Below are 23366 nucleotides of genomic sequence, written 5' to 3'. Positions count from 1 at the left end.
ATGCCCTCAGGAAAGATATGCCAATCTGGTAAAACTGTGCAGTTTGCCTCAGGTAAAGCTACAACAAGTAACACAGACACCGTCCCCTTTGACTTTGACTTACACAGCCGCAAACATTTACAGGATGTGAGGCAGAAAAAAAAGCTTTCCCTCCACGTCACCACAGAAGGGCAGATAAGACGAAGAGATGGTGAGCGGAGGTATTTTCTAGTTTGGATGTATATGATTGTGTTGGGGCTGTTACAGTCAGTACATGCATCAAATATTCATGACCTTGTGCCTGATGGATACTGTATGTAAGCAAGATTTTTGCCTGATTCCTGCTCTGTGCAGTCAGAGCACAGCATACATCAACCTGTGAGCCAGACCCAGCGTATGAATACAAAACAGATGAAGCAGTTTCATTCCATGTACTCTGTTATGTCCAAGGTTGAAATATGTTCTCTCTCTCTCTCTTTGGCTGTCATTATTCATTATTGTAGTGCTGCACACAGCTTCGACAAAACACCACCAAAGCCCGTGTCTAAGAATACCATAATCTAATGCCTTACTTTGAAACTTCAATCCAAGAAAAAAAAAAAAAAAAGTCAGTCCAAAATGGTTTATTTTGTAAAGGGGGCAGATGGAGATGAGAAAACATGGTGCGCTACTAAATGATGATATATTCAAATGTACATGACATTCAAAAAGGGTATTACAGTTATAACTCAATTTTTTCCACACATGAAGTCTTCATTCAAACATATTTCCAAATGTAAATGGATAAAAAGTTTGTATATCTTCAACATAAAAATATGTATCAACACAATCAACCCTTGGGATGCTGAAAATGAGTAAAAGAAGTAACAGTTACATGCAAATGTAGACTGATGTATTAATCTTCTTGGTTTGAAAAAAAAAATAAAAATAAAAAAAACACAATATGAATGACTAACACATCTTATTAATTTAGCATAAATTTTGATGCGATTCCTTCTGCCGTTTCGTCCTCACATCATGAACTCACATTAGCAGAATCTGCATTGTTTCAGTCCTTTATTCACTATAATATAGGTCAATAGGAAATATAAGAAACTGCTATTAATGACAACTTGAGTGGTCTTGGCTAGCCATTACAAACAGCACATATGTGTTGAGATGCCTCATGAAAATGACGGCCCAAAATAAATTACATTTGCCAAAAAAAACTAACGCACAGACTTGTCAGGATGGGGTGGGGTGGGGTGGGTTGGGGGTCAGGGTGGGGAGGGGAGGGGAGTAGAAGGAAGGTTGGACTTGATGTAGGAACAACCGACTGGATGTCTAGTCAAAATACACTGTGAATGAAGCTCCTCTGGATGTGTGGTGCCCAGAGGCACGGCTGTAGAATGAGTATAAAGGTCCCAAAGTAGAAACTGTAGTCTTAACATGTGCCATACTTTAAAATGTAGAGGAAAACACCCTTACACTCATCAATATGATGAGCAGAAAAGTCCCAAACCAAAGCTTTGAAGTCTTTATTTTTGCTATCGGGGAGAGGAAAAAAATAGTCGAAAACAAAAATAAAACACAAAACAGGAGAGGGAGGGAAGAAACAACTCCAGATATTACGCGGACTGCAGAGAAGATGAACTGCACAAGTTGGGTGAGACACTCCGGCACAGGGGGTTATTTCCTGGAGCTAGACTTCTAATATCCAAAAGTACTGGTCTGGAGGACCCATGTTGGTCAAGGGGTGTCCATGGATATGCCTACAACAAAAATGCCTCAATAGCAGCATCTTAGCAGGCTGTCCGAGAGTGACGCTATGTGCTTCCTGCTGCCTGGCTCTCTCCTCCCTCTGAATTACCTGCAGGGACAGAAAAGGCAGCAGTTTGACAACGGCACTCAAGAGTAGCCTTCGAAGTATCACTACACAAGGCATACACAGCTTGTATGAAGGGACAAAAAAATACTATTTACACCACAAATTAATATTTATAAGGGAATTACTGACTTGTAGCCGGAGTGGAGGCTGAAGCGGAGGCGGAGGTATTGTCTTCCTCGTCACTGTCGTCCTCGTTGGACTGCGGTACCTCAGCTTCAGGGATGGTTGTTGCTGGGGCCTCGGCCTCCTGCTCAGCCCGGCTCTTCAGGGCTAAGATGCGGTGATGTAATGCTGCCGCCAGCTGACCTATGTCTTTAGAGCTACCCTACAGTAGTGAAAGAAGGCAGGCACAGCTCAGCCACACTATCTGCAGATATTGATTAACGATAAATAAACACAGCATGTTGATAGTGATGAACCTAGTGGAGTTGAAATCAGTTCAATATTCTGAATTTATCAAAACACTCCACTTCAGGTAGCAGATGTCTCTCTAGTTTGTAGAGGTTTTACTTGATTAGAGACCTTGAAAATACATTTTGAAAACGCTCAATAAAACATTTAGCAATACAGTACTTACCGATATTAGGAAGACCTTGACCCCCTGGTCCTCCGTGTCCATGGCAGTGATTCGTACACTCTTCTCGCTGGCCTTGTCCACCTGCATCTGAGGCCAAAGTTTAGTGTTGAGGATCAACCGGAGGCTGCCCTGGGTCCTCATCACTGGAAGGATTACACCATAAACACACATTATTCTGTTTCTTTAGTATATTGCATTCCTACCCTAAGTGATGTGCTGTGATTTTTGTGCCGCACAAAAACATTTTGTCAAATATGAATGTATTTACGATAAGTGTATAATCAGAAAAACATACCTAAATGACAAAGAGACAATTGTAATTGTAAAAGGCGCTATAAAAATAAATTTAAACTGAACTGAGATTTAAATATTTCTCAGGCCTTATTTCATTGTTTCACAGGCAAAAAAAGTGCTGTCTAGTGTGAACAGCATGAATGGGCTCCCTCTTGTGTTCAATGTCAGGTATTGCAACGTCAATGTCCGAAAACAAACCCAACAATCCCACTGAGTGTAATCTTCAATGATCCACTATATTTGCAAAAGCATCAGACATTACAGACTTAATCAGCTACTGACCCATGAATCAAAACAAAGTGAAGTCATGCACATTCTTATCAGGAATTGGTTAAATCTTTGCTCCATGGCCGGAGGTTTCTGCAGGTGTGTTTACCTAGACGAGACTGTAGCGTGCCATCTTCTGTTGACGCCATGTCGTTGAGCCTCAGCAAACCTCGACCCCTCTCTATCCACGACTGAGCCGTCTTCTCAAAAACGTATAACTTGCACTGCATCTGAGGTAACAAAAGAAACGTATTACTTTCTGACGTGTTTGTTCACTGCACGTCTTAAATCCACACAGCTTGCCATTCCTTTTACCTGTAAAACATTACTCTCTGATTCCTCTCCAGTCTTCACATCGACTTTCTCTAAGATGCACTTCTTGGCTGTGGCTTTGGTGTACGCTGCTGCAGACTCCTCCAAAGACTCTGACACGCTGTTCGCTGAAAGATAAGACAACAATGGTGAGAAATCTGTACTTAGCTGGAGCTTCATTTCTCAGTCCCATAACTGATCTTATAATGACACAAAAACAACATTCTCTGCAAAAATCAAGAGTAGCCAGCGCTGCAGGGCAACCGTCAAGGACCCTGGGCTGACAGTCCATCATTTACCACAGAAGCCAAACAGGCTGATGTGCATCATTTGCAGAGCAGAAACACTTCAGCTGTACGCCTACACATTAGGTCTGTGAACAGAGTAGCTATGAAATGCAGGATTTCTTTTTAGTGTCAGTGGATACAGAGCATGTCCACTGTGCGCAACCCAGCTAAAACCAATCCGTCTCATTTGTTGCATTTATAATACAATCAAGCAATAATTCAAGCCATACAGGAAATTCAGCGACTGTTTTTGTTGCGATAATAATTATCGCTGCATTTCTGTGGAACCGTTTCAATGACTGGTCTCGTTTTTGTCCCTGGATTTTAGCCAAGTGTCGTGCTTACATCTATTATTAGTCAAGCAAAGCAGTCAACATCCTTTGACAACAGTCTGTGGGATTGCATTTTTACCCTTCTCTGGGGTGGTTTCCTGTGACGAGGGCTCTAAAGCAGGGGCAGCTGTAACCTCTTTATTTTCCTCATTTGAAGACTCACCCTTCGGGGGACTCTGAAAACACAACAAAGGCTAACATTGGAACACGTTCAGCACTCAGTCATTACCAGTTTTCAACTCTTTTTTAATATTAAACTCACCAGAACTCGTTCAGACATATTCTGCCCAAATACAAATTTTGCTCCACTGTCTGCGCTGTTTGTGGCATTTTTTGAACTGAAAAACGATGAAGACGTATACAAGTGAGTTAATGGACTTAAATAGTGAACCGCTAAAAATACGCAAAGCACGACACAATTTCATTTTACCTTGGTGTTGAGATGTACTGTAAGAAATAATTAGTGCCCTCTGATTGAGAATCCAGTGGCACGCTATCCTTTGAATTGTCTTCTGTGTTGTTCTCTTCCAACTGTGAAGGAAAGGAAAAAAAACAACGTAAGTCATCTCAAAACAGGAAACCACAAACCACTGCAGATACAGCGCTCAGGCTATTTATGTTATGCCTAAAAGTGTAAAAGAATGTAGGCTTTTAATGAGGACATCAAGTGAATTTTCAAAGCAAGGTGCAAGAGAAAAGGGAAAGTGAATATTTGAAATGGTTGAAATGGGAAAAGAACCCACCTTTACTCTGTCTTTGATATTCTGACCGAACACAAAAGATATTGCTACATCTGCCTCCTTCTCTCTTCTGCCTCCGTCTTTGTTACCACTTGCTCCATCTTCCTCATTTTCATGTTTCTGGAACAGGAAACAAAAACAAAGCGTCAACCAGGGTCAACTTGTATTTCTTTTCATGTCTTTTACGTGTTACAGTGTCTCCTTTGATATTTTTCTTTCCAGTGCATTGTTCAAATACTCCCTGCAAACCATAATCTCTGTGCTTTCTATGCAGCATGCAGCTGGCTGGAGGTAAAACAAAAAGAAATCCTACCACAAACACCTGCAAATGTATGCATGTACGGTGACATATGGGACTCGGCATGAAATAACCAGCTGATTCGAGAAACAGCACACAGTGACAAAGTATACCTGCCTGACCCTCCTAATGAGAAGGTCAGTGGGTCATTTAAGCAGATCTAAATTTCATTAAAACACAAGTATTCCCCCTTCAGTCCTTAAGTCCCACAGCAGCAATAATTTAATTCATACATTACTTTTCATGCTTTCATTTTCATAATTTAACAGCATTTAAGCTTTATTCACGTGTGCTTTCACTGAAGTGTCATACTCCTTGCATTAAAAAAATGCATGAGTCCATGAAATGAAAATTTCATTATTAGAGTGAATCTGATCCCTCTGCACACCAACTTAAGTCCACTTGTGACAAAAGCTTAACTACACATGCAATGTAAACCAAAACAGCAGGTGACTAAGAGGATGCTGTGTGACACTGTCTGTTCCTGCCCATAATGAACATTAGGAAAACTAATTGGGCATTGAAATTCTCCATACTTTGAGAAAAGAAGAAAATGTATATAAGCATAGACTATTCATTATACACACATCTTCTTAATACTGTTTGAAATAGACAGAACTATTAACTAACTGGACGGAAATGTTTCTAAAAACCGAAGTGCTGAACTGTTATGTTAATTTTGTACACTGCTATAAAACCCGGACATTTCAGAGAACTCATGTTGGGCGTCTCAAACAAACCTGTCTGCACAATACCTCTGTGACACATGACATGAGCACAGGATATAACTGGGATTATTTCTGCACACATACAATCTGTACCTGAACCGTTTTTGAGACAACACTACAATTCTCGCCATCCACCTCTTACATGACAGCACCCATTAACACCCAAGTGGTATTATTCATTTGCATGTACTATAAGCACCTATGCTTTAAAAGTCCAGCACCTTTTTTTTGCCCACAGACATAAATCAAAACATAAAAGGAGTAACCCTGCTGTAGACTAACTGGTACAACTTTGACATGCACAAGCATTGTTTAGTGATCAGGTAGTAGCAGTACTTGTAGTAATAAACAGTTACCTTGTTCAATTTAAGTCCTTTACTGGGTTAAGGCATTTCTGAGGCCTTAATGAGTTGCAGCAGCAGCTATTCTACCCTCTACAGAAATCAGTGAGTTAACATGCTCAAAAAGATGAACATGGATAACATGTTCTACAGATGTTTGAAGCTATTCTTCCACTGGAGCACTAGCACAAAACTGGTTGAACGCTGATTTGCAAGCAACAGCAGCACTAACATCTGTATGAGCATCTCAAGCTGACATTTAACTGCTACTTACCAGTGACTTTGCCAGTGTGGCTGAGTGCTCAGTGTTGTTCAGGAAGAGGGACTGGCTCCCAGGTGCCCCATCTGATGACTTTTTCACACCATTGGTTCCACAACTGGAATCTAAACAATCAACAGAAAAACCAAAGATCACTCAGTTTTCATCTGTCCAGATAGAACTATAATCCATGAAGACAACACTGCGAGCTCTTGCAGACAAGCTTGGAAATGTTCTAATAAGAGTTTAAAAATGTTTTCAGGGTACTGATGTTATAAAGTGGAGGTAAGTCTAGTGGTGCTCACTGGACTCTAGATGTGATTTAGAGGGCGGTGCCTGGAGAACTGCAGGGCGGAGGACACTGCGTTGCTGCTCCTTGGGTTTCTGACTGGGGACACCTGAAACAGAGACAATTTGTCTCATACTTTTTTTTCTCTCCACACATTTTGGGTGTTAAAGTTCAAACCTAGACGTGTCAGGGGTTCATGTAAAAGTGGGCCACTCTAGGTTGATTTTTTTTTTCCATTTTAATAAGCTCACTGTGAGACCATGTAGCATGAATAATGCAATCTATATCAGTCTTACCTGAACTCGGTGCCTGCCCATGTATGAGAGTCGGTGGCTTTAAACGAAATCCCACAGGCTTCTCCTCTGATGGGATAAAGCATAAAAAAAAAAGAATGGACATTAAAAATATATTCAAAAATTACACAGCAACACAAAACCATACAAAGGATATATTTCTTCTGTCTTTGCACCTTTCTAACCAGAGGGTCAGTTACCACAGCAACTCTCCTTGTAGAGCCTCAGGAGTTGTGAGGCAATCCAAAGCTTTTGCAGTAACATGGCAGGCTCTACAGCTTCTGATCTATTTCTACCTATTTCTGTCCCTGCATCTCAGTGGCTTTATTAGCCTGGCATGACCTGACCCCAATCAGGTCTAAAGCGGAAAGCCAGAAGCACTTGTTTAAAAACATCTTTGTGCCAAGAATTGAAGAGAATATTCTAGTATTAGTCAAGACATTAAATCATCTAGCAAATTAGACCAAGCAAAAAAGGAAATCAGTTGTGCACAGGCAGGACAATGGTCTCCGGTTATTCAAATGTTACCTTTTTGCCATTTTTGTTTTCCTGCATCCTTCCAACTAATCAGTGTTTTCTGATGTGTCCATTGCTGTTTCAAAATAATTATGTAATAGGCTTCAAGTGCTTATTAATTATGCTCTGTTTGTTTGCTTGCTCAAGCTGTCCGTAAAGCTGAGCTAAGTACCGACTTTACCCTCCACCTCATCTCTCAACTGAGCGGCCTGTGTTTAGAATTCAACTCATTAAAGCAAAAACGGATTGGGTCATTTAAAACAGATTTAAATCATTCATAAAAACACAAGTATTCCTGCTTCCTGAAGCAATAATTTCCATGAAATTGTATTTCATTTTTCAAATTAAACAGCATTTTAAACTTGATTCATATGTACTTTATGTCATTTAGGTGTAATACTTGTGAGAGTCCATGGAATGAGAATTTCATCATTATGGGGTGAATCCAATCCGCTGCTCTGATTCCCTGTGCCCACCGATTTAAAGTCTTGTGACAAACAGTAACTACACATGCAACACAAAACCAAAACAGCAGGTGACTATCCAGTACCACAGACACTCATCTGCAGCTGTCCATGTCCACAGGGGGAAAATAATTCCAGCTTTAGCGCAAGCAGCTGGGGATCTTTGGCTTTCTGTAATATGTAAAGCAATGATACCACTACATATGTGAAAGAGGTGTCTGCATATTTGTTTCTCCATCTTTGTAGACAGAGGTCATTGGCATATCTCAAGTATCAGTTTAAATAAGGGCCATTTCCAGAATCACAGATGCTACGTGGCCTTGAGTTCACACATTTCCCTCAGCTCACAGGGGTCTTTGAATCTCCTCTCCTACCCATTGTTACTCAAAGTACATTTTTTGAAAATGATTCCAAAATTCTGCCATAAATGAAGAATACTGTGCTGCCAATGGTGCCAGTTGTACTTAAGAGATTCAAACCATGTTTAACAATATAAAATAACTCATCCAGAATAAGCCATTATATACAAGATATGTATAGGACAGGACACAAAGGCCCACCAGCACTAAACAAACTGGCTTATATAAGCTAGTACACTTCATATGAAATGGTCAGTGGCACTGCAAACATGACTGCCTACTACTACAACCACATGACAATATGACATGATGATGATAAAACCTCTGGCTTCACCAACATCAAACTAAATTCACAATACAGGCATAATAACCATGCTTATCCAGTGGGCAGTTCAGTCATAATCCAGAACAAAACTATATTGTGCTCAGGCATGATCAAAGGCCATTCGAAGCCAAAATGTTCCCACAATAAAAAAGTCTTCTCTGAATTCCTGGGGATTCTAAAAATGTGCTTTATTGCAAGCCTTCATTTTATTTAATATTGACAATAACTTGCCAGAAAAAAGACTTGCTACATTGTTTGGTCCTATTTTCAACAGACCAACACAAATTGACATACATCAGATGTGTCAGGAGTATCAGAGAAACTCCGCAGGATCTTCAACAACCATGACATCCCGGTCCATTTCAAACCTATGACAACACTGAGACAGAGACTGGTTCACCCGAAGGATAAGATTCCCAGGGAGAAACACAGCAATGTGATATATGCAGTCCAGTGCAGTGAGGAATGCTCTGATCTGTACATTGGAGAAACTAAACAACCACTCCACAGAAGAATGGCTCAGCACAGGAGAGCCACCTCCTCAGGACAAGACTCAGCTGTTCACCTCCACCTCAAAGACAAAGGACACTCCTTTGAGGACAACAACATTCACATTTTAGACAGGGAGGAAAGGTGGTATGAAAGAGGAGTTAAGGAAGCCATCTATGTTAAGCTGGAAAAACCTTCCCTTAACAGAGGTGGTGGCCTCAGACATCATCTTTCTACCACATACAATGCAGCGATTCCATCCATTCCCAGGAAGTTTACACATACTCACAGTAAGAACAAAGGGCTGTCAATCAGTCCCCCTCCGGCAGTTTCATAGTCGTTAGCCAGTCGTTAGACTCACCTGGCCCAGTCAGCCAGAACATCACAGGTAAGTATGGAAACATTTAGTGCTATTGTTTGTAAGTTTTTTAAAGTTTTACCCAGACCCACCCACTGAGGTCCGTAACCACATATAAACCATGTTTCCCCACCAAACAGTTAGAACTGATGAAGCTGCTTGGATGAGCAGCGAAACGTCTTCTAGAAAACTCTACAAGCCCAGACGCCTTGCTTCAATCTTCTCTACATACATCAGATGCTTTTTCCCCACGTATTACATACAATAGACAAAACCTAAACGAACTGCATGTATCCTATCTTAATGAAACAGATGTTATAAGAGTAGCATGTCTACGTGTACCTAGGAGGGAGTGAGCGTGCACGAGAGTGTGTGTGTGTGTACAAGACGAGAGAGAGGTCGTGTGCCTGTTAGTGGCGAGTTGTTTGTTAGCGGCAGGAATTAAATGTACGGTACAGAATAAAACAATAATGCTGCAGCCCTGCAAGGACATTTTTAACCAACAGATGCCATGATGCGGCCTTATTTTACTGTCTGTGCACGTGTGGATGCAGTGTTTTCAATAATCTTGTAATCAAGGCGGGGGGCATTTGTTGTCAAGGGAAATCCTGCAAAGCCAGGCTAGAGCTAGTCAAAACAAAAGGGCTACAGTAGTTGAATTTGGAAGCTGAAAGTATGCAAAACTTCAGAAGTGTTACCATCACAACGACTAAAAAAAAAAAACAACCATTTTTGGCCATACAGCATTATCGTCAGGCAACCAACAATCACCGTTCACCAGTTTTACAAACCTTGCTGAATTTATTTAAAAGTCAAATGTTTGACCTTTGCAAGTAGAATTTTTTTTTCTGGTGGCAGGCTTTTTAGAAGCTGTAAAACCAAACTAATGGTGGTCTCGTTGCCTCACCTGGCTCAGAGTCAGAGTTCCCAGTTGGAGACTGGCAGAAACTTGAGGGCATGAATACATTGTTCTTGGGAACTGCAAAGTAGCAGACAACACTGCAGTCAGCATACAAATCAATCTGTACACCCCACATAAGAAAGAAATGGCCTGCTTTGTCACAACATGTCCTTACCAGAATGTGGAGGTGGGAATGATGAGGTCCTTTCCCTTTTCACAGGGGGGCAATAGCTTCCCTCATCTTTATCTGAATCTGAAACATATAAAGCAGAATATTTTTTAAACATCAAGCACAACACAGACAAAAAAAATGAACTAGAAAAGACATTTTTCTTACCCTCTCCATCCTCTGCACTTGAGCCCTCTGCAGATCGCTGGAAAAATGCAACAAGTCTTTTAGTTCTTTTATCCCAAAAGAGCAGCAATGATCATTTGAAAATGAAGGACATATAAAAATAGCAAAACTAGCAATGCTTAATCTCAGTGGTATTCAGTCTAAAGCTGCCACAATATTTTTTTTTCCCTATGCAGCCTGGTTAACCTACTAAAGGTGTATGATCTGAGTCAAAATGTATATTATATATTTTTTTTTAAATTCAGTTCAGACTAAATACTGGTATAAATGATGTCATGAAATCTTAGCCTAATTAACACTTAAATAACATACAGACACTTACCTTCTGTGCTTTATCTTTTTGGAAAACAAACACAGGAGGCGCTATGGCAGGCTTGTCTGTTAAAGAGAGGATGTAGGCTGGTCATCCAAACACTGAAGGTGTACAACAGCAATTCTACCTGCTTCATGAGTTACAGGTGAAATCACAACAGCTGACATCTCAGTAATGATCCGCCTAGTCATCTAGCACATATTCAAACACAATCTTTTCATGCAAAAAGTCATAGAGGTGCATATGGCATCATATACATCACAAACTAATTACTGCCGTAAAAAAAAAAGAAAATCAAAATCTGCTTGTTTTAATAGTCTTCTGGTGTTGCTTTCTGTGTACATCTGAATTAAATGTCATATTTATTCAGGGTCAACACTGAGTATAAATAAGGGAAGTGTGAAAACAAAATGACTAAAGTGAGAGTCATATTGTGAGAGTCAAAAAGAGATCAGCTAACAAACAGAGTAAACACAACCAGGATAGATTTAAGAATTAAATCACATAACATTATCCTAAAATGAACAACATACCACAGTGATATGAGCACATTTAACACAATTAGGTGAATGCAAATGTATCACTCATCTAACTTTCTTTCAATTTACTGGAATACATATAGAGTGTAGGTACTTTTGAAATGAAACAGGGGTTTTCCTGAACCCCAGCACCAAGATAATATTGCTTACTGTCATAACCAATAAGAACAGCAATCGCCACCCAGGCTAGATAACAATTTGTTGTCACCTCAGGCCACTTGACGCATGTACCTTCACACAGTAACCTCTGTAAGATGTGTAATCCTATAACGTTAGCAGACAAAGGTTTTTCATCCGTCTGGGTTGGGCCTATTACACTGAGCAGGTGTACACTAGCTATCGCTGCAAGCCTAACCTGTGCATAAATGCATGCGATTACAGCCAAATAACCGGCAGCACACAGCAAGCATTGTTTACTGAATTGACATCCGCCGCCTTCATGGCTAATAGCAGTCATTTACGTATGGAAACACGTTGAATGCAAGAAAACGTGAAACGGCTGAGTGACCTATATTTACCATTCACCTTTGTATCTATCCGCAGCCTCCAGCCGCTTAATTTGGCCGGTGAACAGACGTGTTCCGGCATGCAACACCGATATTCACTTCAGAAATTCAAGCAGCCCAAGAGGTTCCCGGCTTATGTTAACCAGCTAACGTGTATAGTATCTGGCCACTTCCAGCAAATAGCCGGCGCCACCGGTTCTACCCCCCCTTAAAGCCGAGCGTATGTTAGCTTACTGGCTATAGTTAGCTTGCTAATGCGCTCCTGCCCGCATGAGTCATCTCGTCTGACAAGCAATGTCATAAAAATTCTCAAACCATACACACAAAGATAAGAGATCAACACAACAACCGTTAGATGGGAGAGCAATAAATAAACAATAAGGACAGCAGCAATTACACTAAAACGGTGTCTCTTGGCTTATGTTACCACTCTACGCGCCTAAATGAACGCCAAGCAATCCTGCAACTGAGCGCTAACTACATTAAACAACAAGGAGGATGTCGCGCTGTTAAGGTTTCCTTTCATTTAAGGGGGAGAAAAAAAGCACATTAGCTTTATTACTTCTCAACTCTGGCCTAGCAGATTTAGGTTTATATGTACATTAGCTCACCACAAATTGACATCATGACTATAAATAGCCGGGTGCTAGCGTTAAGAAGTAAGCCGGCTAGCGGCAGGCAGCATTCGAGGGCGTACCGAGCCTCTCCAGGTATTACACACAGCCCAATCATTAGCATTGTTAGCCTGTTTGCTAACGCTATAGTCTTATAAGCGCCGCGAAGCTATAATTGATCACAAGTCACCATTAACATGCGACCGGGTCGCTTCATTTTCACTTATCATATATGCAGACTGTATAGAGGCACTGTTTACATCGCCACAGTAGCTGTATTGTTTTTCTCACACTGCCACTTACTCACCTTCGTTTGCCAAGTCCGCCATTTTACTTCGACGCTCACACACCCACAACCCACCGCGCAGATAATACGAGTTGAGGCAGAAATGTTTTCAGAGCCACATTGCCACAGTTTCCTGACACAGATCGGGACCCCACGCTCTCCACGCTGCCGATAAAGAATCCACACAAAACACCGTCTGTCCACAGTTATTATCCTGTTTATGTTTTTATTTAAAAAAAACACTTTTCTTTTAAAAATCCTTAACGTACTTCTAGGTAGCAGCTCTCCAGGCCTCTGTGTGACATCACAGCTTTTACAGCTATTATGTGTTTTTATATAAAAATATAAAATATCTCTTTGACAAGAGATATTTGACAAAATATTAGGTTTTTTTTGCAACCACACTGCTGCACAGTGACGCCAAATTTGAAGGGAGGAGACACATTCTCCACATTCTGGTCTCTAATGTGCAGTTTGTGAGTAATTTCTTTCTTAATAAACATATTTATTACCCTTCAGGTTTCGGCTCTACATTATTCTTCAGACGTGCTACTGAAGTTTCAGTGTTTTCCATAATTATTGTGTTAACATTTATAGACAGAAAGGTGCAGTTTGCAGAACCGGATCTGTCTTTATTCAAATAAAAATAGTATGATCTTTTCAGTTATGTGAATGCATGTAAAATCAACATAAACACTGTTTATCACTGTGTGTGTGTTTTTTTTTTAGCCATGTCAACAATGAGTAGTTTCATTCTTCTAAACTAAACCAATTAAACGATACATTTGATCTCATAAATCATTTGCAGGATATTGCTGAATGTTTTAAACCCTTGTTTTGCAGTATTTTACTGCTGCACTGCTCTCATTTATGGAGCCCACATTCACCATGCAAGTGAATAAAACATGGAAGTGTCATGGGTCGTCGTGTAGTGCTGACTGATTCCCAGACTTGTGAACAAAACATTCTAATCCAACCCAGGAGAAGCACTTCCTTGTGGATTAAAGGATTTCCCTTTCACTTGTTGCTTTGTGTTGTGTGCAGCATCTGCTGTTTTGCATCAGTCCTTTACTTGTTTATGACTCGGTGCAGTTCACATTATCTACCACCAGGGGGCAAACTCTCATTATATTCTGTGCATGCTTGATAAAACAAACCAAGATTAAATTAAACATAATCTAAAAGTTATTGATTTTAAAATGTTCAACATTGATCATTGTGATATTTAAAAATAAATACTCATACAATGTTTACATATGTGATAATAAATAAGTGTAAATTATCCAGTGTAAGATCTCATTTTCTCTCTCTTGGTTATTTGTCAGCATCAAAGAAGAACAAGACAAGAATTTCTGGAAATATCACACTAATATTTTCATTGTTTTCACTAAGACACAGATGATGTCAGTTAGAAATCGAGACTTGTATAGCATGTATATAGTCTTGAAACAGGCTGCTTTTGTATCCGATCAAGATTTTCCTTTGACAACAAGGAAACAATCCTTTTACCATTTAGAAAATTAGAACAATAATTGTAGCTGTAGCTGTTGTTCGGTGAGAATTAAAACACTCTTCTATCATGCCTCCTCTCCTATTTTTCCAAACATTAACTGTGACTCAAACAAATACGAAACTTGCACGTTCCAGACAGAACCACCACTCAGACAAACATAAAGACAAGTTGCTCACATTTTTAGTTCAAATCTGGTGAAGGAATGTCAAAGAACGACTTTTTCTTTTTTTGTGTGTGTATTGAACAATGCTGACCAAAATGTTTTCAGAAAGAAACATGCTTCGGATTTCCCTTCAGGGTAAACTCAAACAAGCCGCTGCATGTGTTCTAGCTGCTCTCCACAGAGGGCTCTCATTTGTCAGAACAGCATGGCTTGTGCTTTTGGGCCATAACAGTTTCACTTCTTATCCATTAGTGCAGCCACTGTACACATATTAGTAGAAGGCCAAGGAAATAAACCATCACCATCTGACTGTAAAAGGTGATTCGCTGCCCTCCTGGTGTGCACACAGTCTGTGTAATGATGTGCACGTCTTTGAAGCCTTAGGATTCTTACATAAGAGGCTTCTTTATTTTCACATTAATGTAACTAACACCTAAAGATAAACCCCAGGGGGATTTCACTGGAAAACAAACAGACCATAATTTTGATTATGTAACATATTCCACAAAACCATCATATTTGTTCAGTGGTAACATATTTGATCTTATCAGCAGACAGACTGTCAGTGAGTTAGAACAAGATAGAAATGGCTGCTGTCCACAGACTTATGCCTGAGCGTCCTGTGCAGGTCAATCACTGCAGGTTGCAGCACAGTGGTTTTGGCAGATAGCACCCTCACACCTTCTTCTGAGCAGCTTGAACTCCTGGAGCCTCACTGGGTTTTTCCCCCAGACCCCTACAGGCCAAAGACCTGCAACGGGAGACGCTAATTGCCTGTAGACATGAACGTGAGCATGAACTGCTGTGTTTGACTGGCAATATGTCAACGTTAACCCCTACAAGACTTTTTGCCTGTTGTCAGGCTCCATCAGGCCTTTTACACCACTCAGGGATCCATCCCATGGATGGATGGAATTAATTGCAGGTCTGGAATGAGACTTAATAATAGCATAATATCAGGTTTCATGAGGGGCATACAGCAAAGACACATCAAACTGTCATAGAGTTGACGCTGCTGCTGTGTTTAGTGTTGTATTCTTACACAGTAAATGAGAATCCAGAACTCACTGTTCATTTAGCAGCAAACTTTAGGACAGCTGGTTAAACCATAACACTCAGTGCATATGTGGATACTTCTACAAGCAGAGGACAGTGAGTGAGCCGCCCTTCAATTCTTCTGATGGGCTTTTTGTAGCAGCACCAAGCTAAGAAGGAAACAGACCTCATGAAATATTTATTTATCATATCTTTTGACGATTCTACTGAAGAGGACTAGACAGACATATAGATACTAGAAAGTAGGGATATCCCGATGCCCGATTACGTGATTTCAGACTCGATCGGTCGTTACCTCCCGATCAGGACTCGCCTTCTGTGCAGGGTGGCTCTGTGTCTTGTAGTGTAGGGGTATGACAGTTGCTTTTGGTGCGAGAGGTCCTGGGTTCGAGACCTCGATGAGCTGCTGCGTGTGTTGAATCTCCCAGCGTGGGAAGGCTGAAGCATTTAAAGTTGATGGCAATGTGTTGCAGGCAGTTTGGCGAAGCAGCATACATGTGGAAATCCACAGTCGATGTAACAGCGACGGACAGGAAACACACATGTGTTTTGCTGCAACGAGTGACTTGATATTTGCCTTTATAGAGAATCCTGAAAGTATCGGATCGGGACTCGGTATCGGCAGATACTCAAATCTTATCGGGACACCCTTACTAGAGAGCCAACTGTCACGACTATTCTATATTTGTATTTCTTAAAACAGACAATTTGACAGTGGCTTAGACATCCGAAAAAAGTCTTCAGCGTGGTGAAAGACATCGTATACAGTCAACAATCACAGATTCACGACTCGATTGTCTCACCTAAATCGGAAAACACATGTTTACACAGGGTAAAAACAAAGCAGCTTGTGGTGTCAGGGGTTTTGAACCTCAGACTCCTGGGTGAACATCCACCCACCTCCTTACTCAGATGTTTGCTGCTTTATCAGTCCCATGTTGAGATGATCAGATCATCATATGTGCCGTTAATGTAAACAGAACATAATGTTTGCAGGAACGTAACCATGTGTCGGATCTGGCCGGTGTATTATGGACCACATGTGGACATGCTGGATTAATCACTCTGTCTAAACATCCTGAAAACAGACTTCTCTAAAACTCCTAAGTCCATGAAACGATTGAAATGTGAGCACATGAAGACACTGAACTCTTTCTGATAGTTTGCCTCTATGTTTGCTTTCATTTTTTCTTCTTCAGGTACAATGCAGTTTACACATGGATGGCTGCAACAGAAGTAAAAGTTAAATCAGTCTCAGGTCCCTCAGTCCTTCTCCATGTAGTGTAACTTTTCTGTACTGTGTGCCAAATAAAGTTTCTCACACACTGATGAATGTCTTCTAAGAGATGTCTTCTTTCATATTCATGTTTAAATGACAGCAACGATGAAGGGATAAAAAACAACATATCATATCGTCTGAAAGGAATGCTGAAGACAACACAGTGTATCATTGCAGGGACCGAGCCCAAGTAACCTTGGCAGTGGACCATCATTTTCTGACAAATACTCAACGCCATTAATCCATCAGGATTTTTCTTTTCTTTTTTTTTCAAACGTGCCGTCACTACCAAGAATAAGGATCATCACAGCCAACAGTTATTTCTGCCAACAAATGTTCAGTTCATTTGTACTGTGATTAAACCCACACACAGCCGGTGGTTTGCAGCATGATCGGAGCTGCACAAGAAGACTGAGGCAATCTGTAAATAAATCATAAAACAAACATAATCTATATGAACTATTAGAGGCCTGGGTGGCGACTAGCAAGAAAGTGTTTCTGTACAACACACAAAATCTGATCAAATACCTAAAGGAGAGCGGCGGCGTGCTGCAGGCAGTGGAAAAGAAAAGAGCAGGCCTGTGAAATGCCTCAGTGGATTTTAGGAGGGCTGATGTGAGCACCGCTAAAGAGTGTAAACAGTAACCGGTGCTATCAGATGTCCACTCAGGCACTCAAGGCCCATTAATATCTGACACATGGAGCTCAACGCTTTTTAGGATTTAACAGGAAGAGCTTTGGGTGGACATGCGATATGGCAATGCTGACAAGTGTTATGCAAACTTTCTAAACTGTCAGAGCTGCTCAGAAGAGGATCTGATTCTGTGCAACTGATGATTCACAGCAGAAGTGAGGAAGCCACTCGGTGAGTGAGGAAAAATCCACCAGTCTCAAAACACAGATACTCACCCACACCGTGGAACTGTAAACAACAACAGACTAAATCAGCCACAAAGCAAATCTATAGGTATAAACTCATGTGTTTGCTCTGTGTTAGATGAAGTATGGATCGAGCAACGGCCTCTGAGGCGGAGAAACGGCAGTTCACACTCAGAAACCATTTGACTGTACAACTCCTCACTGGGCGTCCAGTTTTTATGGACATATTGCACCTTTGTTAGCTGTTATGATTAATAAAGTATCTGTCCTATCCTATTCTAACTGCTGGTGAGTTTTTATATAAGGCAGAAGCTATATTAAGAGTTAAAAAATTTCCACTTTAAGTGACATTTTAAGGGGGCTTTTAAGGACTGAACTGTCAAGCGCACGTTACATTCTTCTGGTGAGGACGAGCTGCACAGATGCAGTTTATCCATACACAGTCTATAATATAGACAAATTGTGCAAAAAAGGTGGACAGGGTGGAAGGTGACACTAATGTAGCCCCAAACATCCATTCAATTATTCACTCTCCAAACTGCCTAGTCCATCAGGTTTGTAGTAGTCAGAGAGAAAACAGAGGCAGCCAGGCCTCTTGGTTTCCTGCACCTCCCTGGGGCCCACATGAGGACACATGTAATGTAAACATTTCTCTTCTGCAACAAGCTTCTTTGCCTTTTTTTTGTCTACCATTGCGTCAGGAAGATTTCACACGCCGTTCTTTACATCACCAAATAGGGGGTCATAAATCCATTAACCTCTGAGTGAAATTAACAGTTTAGACTAAATTATATACTCAATTTCAAGCCTTAATGACCGGTAATTTACTCCGTCTTATCAGCTCCAAGGGTCAAACCGGATATTTCAGCATATCACTGATAAAATGTTTTTACGGCCTGTGTGGGGACTTCCACACAAAATAAAAGTAAATGAACAGCTCATCAGCTGATGTTTTATGACAGTGTTAGTCCATTTACAATACAGACAGAGCTCAGAAACCAGTTCACTGCAGGATTATGGAGTGAAAGTGTGAGGAGCCTTTCAGGTATGTGTTATATTGTTTAGATGAAAACAAAACGCAGCTTTGATTGAAAAAAAAAATCTCTTATAGTGGGTTGGACATAGTAATAGGATTTAATTTATTTACTTTAAATGTTTTTTTAATAACACCACGAATACCAGAACTACAACACTTAAGGGTAACTGTCTGACTGTCAAGTAAACATCTCAATAAACAAATGTCTTCTCACAACATGTGAATTACCGTACTCTCAGCTGCACAAAAATCTAATTGTTTTTCTCAGCAGAAGAGTTCAAGTTGTCAGAATGAGTGCCATCAGCCTGTCAGCATGAGCATATGTAAAGACCTGTAACGCATTCTCATTACAACAACCTCATGCAAATGGAGACTTGAACTTTTTGGTGTGTAGATCAAAATATATAGACCAACAAGAACACGTGTTTCCACTGTATGCTTGCATTATGCAGGTTTGCATCCACTTGCACAAACAGAATTTATCTTTTTAAGTCACACACGAACTCCAAGAGCTTAAAATAAAATAGAAAACAAGAAGAAACATGAGCTGAGGTACAAAGGTGATGCATGGAAATCTGATCCTTCCCGACAGCATCCCACTGCACTCAGGAGCGCTTTATAAGTGTGCCGCAGCCACGCAGGTTGACAGACTCAAGCAAGAGGGAGCGCCGAGCAGCACCTGGGGCATCAGAGGTGAGTATCCTGTGAACGTGTCCTAAACAGAGACCCGCCAGGAAAAACAGGAGGAACGCTCAAACTCTGAAGGTGTTGAGTTCCATGTGGATTCTGTTCAGTTGTATTGAAAGTGTCTTTGCTCTGTGACGTTTTAAGGATTATTTAAGGAGTGTATATCTTTAAAAAAACTTTGATTTCTCCTCCCACCACACACAATTATTGGCATTAATTGGAAGTAATGATTTTGATTTTTGTTTATTTAACACGAAATGCAAACAAAAGGGACATTTGCTGGTTGTTTTGCACAAGGTTCAAGGTTTCAGGTGTGAATGTGGGAGGAGGCCGGGGAGGAGCTGCAAGGTGCAATAACCACAAAGTGATAAGGCTGATTGCAGGTAAAACATTTTAATTCTTTCCTCTTCAGAGCTGCCACTAAGATCAGACTTCACCATGCGGTTCAACACGCTGTTCTTCCTGCTGATCCTCACATGTCTCTGTCTTGCACTGGCACAAGGTAAGGTGTTAAACTTGCTGCATAAGGGCTGTTGTTGCACAATATTATATTGTGGAGTTTACAGTAAGGTGAAACTAATATGGACTCCTGATGTTTCAGTGTCGTATGATGACTGCTGTTTGAAATATGTACAATGCACACACAATACAATGCACCGCCACATTGAGAAACATGCAGTGAAGTACAGACATCAGAAAGCTGATGGAGGCTGCAACATCCCGGCCGTGATGTGAGCTCACATGCACAGTGATACTGAACTCTTTTTTTTTTGTTTAAGAGAATTGATTCTAAAGAAAAAAACATTTGAATGTTTATCCTTCAGCTTCACCATGAGGAAGGGACGCATTATTTGCGCAGACCCAAAAGAGGAGTGGGTCTTGAAAGTGATGAAGGGCATTTCTGAAAGGAACCAGAAAAAGAACAAACAGGTGAGATGTTTGACCTGAGGAGGACATGATTGTGACTGATATGGCTTTAAACTCATGTCTTTGATTTTTTTGATTTTCACAGGTGCATGCACAACTGTGGAGGAAAGGCTGAGGGTGAGCTCCTGCCACAGCACAATCGCCCCCATTTATCTTTCTGCCCTCCTATTATAAAGCAACGAGCTGTTTTTTATGGTGGTTTTATTGTCTTACTGGAAGGCAAGTGAGGCAAGCCGTGCCAAAAAAATCTCACTTTCGCTTTCTTCGTCATTAAGCTAAAGGTCAGACTCTCGCAGAGCAGCAGCAGCACTTCGGGGTTGTACTTTTAAAGCCGCTGGATATATAAAGTTTTAAATGCTGCTTAAAACATTTGCATTGTAATATTCAATAAGCTGTTTAATTATATAAAAGGTGATGGAATGTAAATGATATATGTGATATTGTTTGTTCTGTAATGTGACCCGATGACTTTCAAATCCTTTTGTTTATATAAAAACACAATGACGTTTTTTCTTAATGTCTTAATTTCTTCTGATCTGTTTAAATGTCTATGTTTGTGTGTTATACAATAAACTTTGTTATAACAATCCTCTCAGTGTTAATGATTATCCGGTTTCTCCAGGAAGTTTGATTAGGATGATTTAATTCCCTCGTGTTGCAGATTTCTTCTTACTTCTGTTTATTCTGGTCTTTTTGAATAGTACAAAATAAAACATATGAGTGCGGACAGCTGGAGAAGAAAGTGATTTAACACTCATGTAATAAGAGCATCTTCTTCTACCGCAGGCTGAACGCAGATCAATCACACCAGATCAACTTAAAAGACTTCTGAACACTGTCATTTCAGGAGAAGTTTGTGATACTTTCACCACAGTTCTATCTAATCTTTGTGTGTATATGTCTGTAAATCATTTACATGGCCTGATTTTTTTCCTTATATTTGCATTTACTCAAAGCTGCACCTTAAAAAAAGAAATCTGCAGACGCTATCTGATCAGACATACAGTGCGGGATCTGCTTTAGGTGTGTGCTGCACTCGTCTTCATGAGCATTCATAAGAGCTGCTGGGGCTTGCAGCTGATAAAATCTCACTTTGAGTAACTCGGTGTGTCTGTGGAGATTGATGACTTCCACACATCAGTGCCTTGCGGAGGTGCAGAGGGCTTCATGTTGCAAATAAAAAAGCAAGACAAAACAAAAAAAAATATAAATATGACTCAAACGAAAATTATTCGTGCAAGCAGGCCTGTGCACCGTGCTCTATTAATTATCTGGAGCTTATTATTGATTAAAGGGGAAGGTGTGAATCCACTCACTGTCAGCAAATCTCCGCTCAGACACATGTGAAAGTTTAAAGCAGGGCGATCAGATGTTAAACGCAGAGCATCTTCAGATCAAGTGTTTGTTTGAATATGGTGCCAACTTAGCTCAAAGGCAAAGATGATGGAAATTCTGATAAATACATGATAATTACCAAGACGTTAGTGACATACATAACATATTGACGGACATCTAAAATTGCACCGAGGATGACTAATAGCTGTGGCATCACATGAGGACGGAGCATTGTGTTGCAGGGGGGAGAAAAAGGATTTGAGTGCTGAAACTTCGCTCCTTCTTGTTTATATCACAACAAAAGCTGGGAAATGTGCAGCGCTCGGCTGTTCTTGCATGCTGGGACAGAAAGAACTGGCATGAAATTTTAGCCTTTTTTTGTAATCATGAAGGAAAAAAACCATGAAATGAAAGTATGAAAACAATATGTGGGAAAAAAAATCACTTTACGCTGAAACAAATAGTAAAGAATTACAGGAAATTAGAAGGAGACTGGAAAGCAGTGAAAAATAAGAGGGTTTGTAAAACCGAAATAATCAAGTCAGAGAACAGTTTTTCTATTTGCCACCAAGTCCTGCAGGTTTGGAGCCAAGCGTTGACATTTACGATGGCACTAGACAGTAAATCATGGTTGCTGTGAAGGTGAAAGAAAGAAGGGAAACGGATGAAAAGAAAGATGAAAGCAGTGCACACCACAGTTATTTGGAAATGACATTATATTTATTGCCGTAATGTTTAGTACTGCCTACCCTCAAATTGAGTCATAACAGCTGCAGCTATAGCAACAACATGCGACATCTGACAGAAATGTTTCACATTAATGCTGTCAGTAAAGATAAACTACGGCAGCACAAGTTAATATATTTAAAATACACATATTCATGCTATACATTAATAACATTACAAACACTGAACAATATTAACATACAAAAATTTACACGGTTCAGCCAAATTAATGACAACATTTCCTCTCATATGAGTTAATAGACATTTACATTAAAGCTACAGTGCAGAACGTCTGTCTCCCCCTTGTGGCAGCGAGAGTAATCACACAAACACTGTGTGTGTTTGGGTGGACGATCATCTCATAGGGTGCAGAATACATAACCTAATATGGATTTATAACCAGACATGGAGTTAGGTGTTGATGTTTTTTAGTCATTTAAGTTTCTTTAAATGTTAGCTACGTAAATTGCTATAACAGGGATTAACAATGGTACAATTTTCAATCTGTCCTCACCTGGAAAACAGCTGCATCTCTACCTGTTGGCAACAACCTGACAGGAACCGTTTTCCTTCAAAAATGTGTTTAATGTTATGGATTTGTGACTAACAAAACCAAACCTGATTAATAAAAATGAAACTTAACAGCAGGTGAAAACAAAACAGCCCGGGGTGTCAGTGGGACTTGAACCTCAGACTCCTCAGTGTTATGTAGTTCTCAGGCTGTAATCCTTCCTCTGGACACAGTTTCTTTTTTGTTTAAACCCAAACTGTGTGTGTATTTGTTTACTGAGGGATTTCACCACCATCATTGCTGATAGGCTTTATCAGCCTTGTATGAATTTATCAAACAAGAACTTAATTTCCCCACAGGGATTAT

The 23366-nt window shown here is 40.3% G+C and overlaps 2 protein-coding genes across 3 annotated transcripts; one reads left to right on the top strand and one right to left on the bottom strand.

The window, feature by feature from the left end:
* Positions 1–1018: 1018 nt before the first annotated feature.
* ranbp3b (RAN binding protein 3b) lies at positions 1019–12987 on the bottom strand. Of its 2 annotated transcripts, XM_028428144.1 has the most exons (17): positions 12910–12986; positions 10953–11008; positions 10613–10649; positions 10451–10528; positions 10282–10353; positions 6867–6932; positions 6587–6679; positions 6297–6406; positions 4659–4775; positions 4346–4446; positions 4178–4253; positions 3995–4091; positions 3300–3424; positions 3094–3214; positions 2424–2566; positions 1976–2171; positions 1019–1828 (listed from the first exon to the last, which is right to left on the bottom strand). In XM_028428144.1, exons 1-17 carry the CDS (start codon positions 12929–12931, stop codon positions 1785–1787), a joined length of 1554 nt encoding a protein of 517 aa, XP_028283945.1. In that variant the 5' UTR covers positions 12932–12986; the 3' UTR covers positions 1019–1784. The 2 variants fall into 2 exon arrangements, with proteins under 2 accessions (XP_028283945.1, XP_028283946.1); XM_028428145.1 differs by lacking the exon at positions 6587–6679 and having other exon boundaries at positions 12910–12987.
* Positions 12988–18768: 5781 nt separating this feature from the next.
* On the top strand, positions 18769–21017 carry ccl25a (chemokine (C-C motif) ligand 25a). The gene is made up of 6 exons (XM_028427776.1): positions 18769–18823; positions 19407–19507; positions 19914–20003; positions 20103–20232; positions 20326–20431; positions 20514–21017. The coding sequence occupies exons 3-6, from the start codon at positions 19940–19942 to the stop codon at positions 20541–20543; spliced, it is 330 nt and encodes a 109-aa protein (XP_028283577.1). The 5' UTR covers positions 18769–18823; positions 19407–19507; positions 19914–19939; the 3' UTR covers positions 20544–21017.
* Positions 21018–23366: the final 2349 nt, after the last annotated feature.

Source organism: Parambassis ranga, chromosome 17 (assembly GCF_900634625.1).
Source record: "Parambassis ranga chromosome 17, fParRan2.1, whole genome shotgun sequence".
In the NCBI taxonomy this organism is placed as follows: Eukaryota; Metazoa; Chordata; class Actinopteri; family Ambassidae; genus Parambassis; species Parambassis ranga.
Note: the sequence above shows the minus strand (reverse complement) of the source record. Positions and strands in the feature narration are given on the sequence as shown.

Excerpts from the sequence above, each read along its gene's own strand:
- ccl25a (XM_028427776.1), top strand. The coding sequence starts at position 19,940 with ATGCGGTTCAACACGCTGTTCTTCCTGCTGATCCTCACATGTCTCTGT. Across the intron at positions 20,233-20,325 it reads TGCAACATCCCGGCCGTGAT|CTTCACCATGAGGAAGGGAC; the intron begins GTGAGCTCACAT and ends TTTATCCTTCAG. Across the intron at positions 20,432-20,513 it reads ACCAGAAAAAGAACAAACAG|GTGCATGCACAACTGTGGAG; the intron begins GTGAGATGTTTG and ends TGATTTTCACAG.
- ranbp3b (XM_028428144.1), bottom strand. The coding sequence starts at position 12,931 with ATGGCGGACTTGGCAAACGAAG. Across the intron at positions 10,650-10,952 it reads AAAAAGATAAAGCACAGAAG|CGATCTGCAGAGGGCTCAAG; the intron begins GTAAGTGTCTGT and ends GCATTTTTCCAG. Across the intron at positions 4,776-6,296 it reads CCACACTGGCAAAGTCACTG|AAACATGAAAATGAGGAAGA; the intron begins GTAAGTAGCAGT and ends TTCCTGTTCCAG.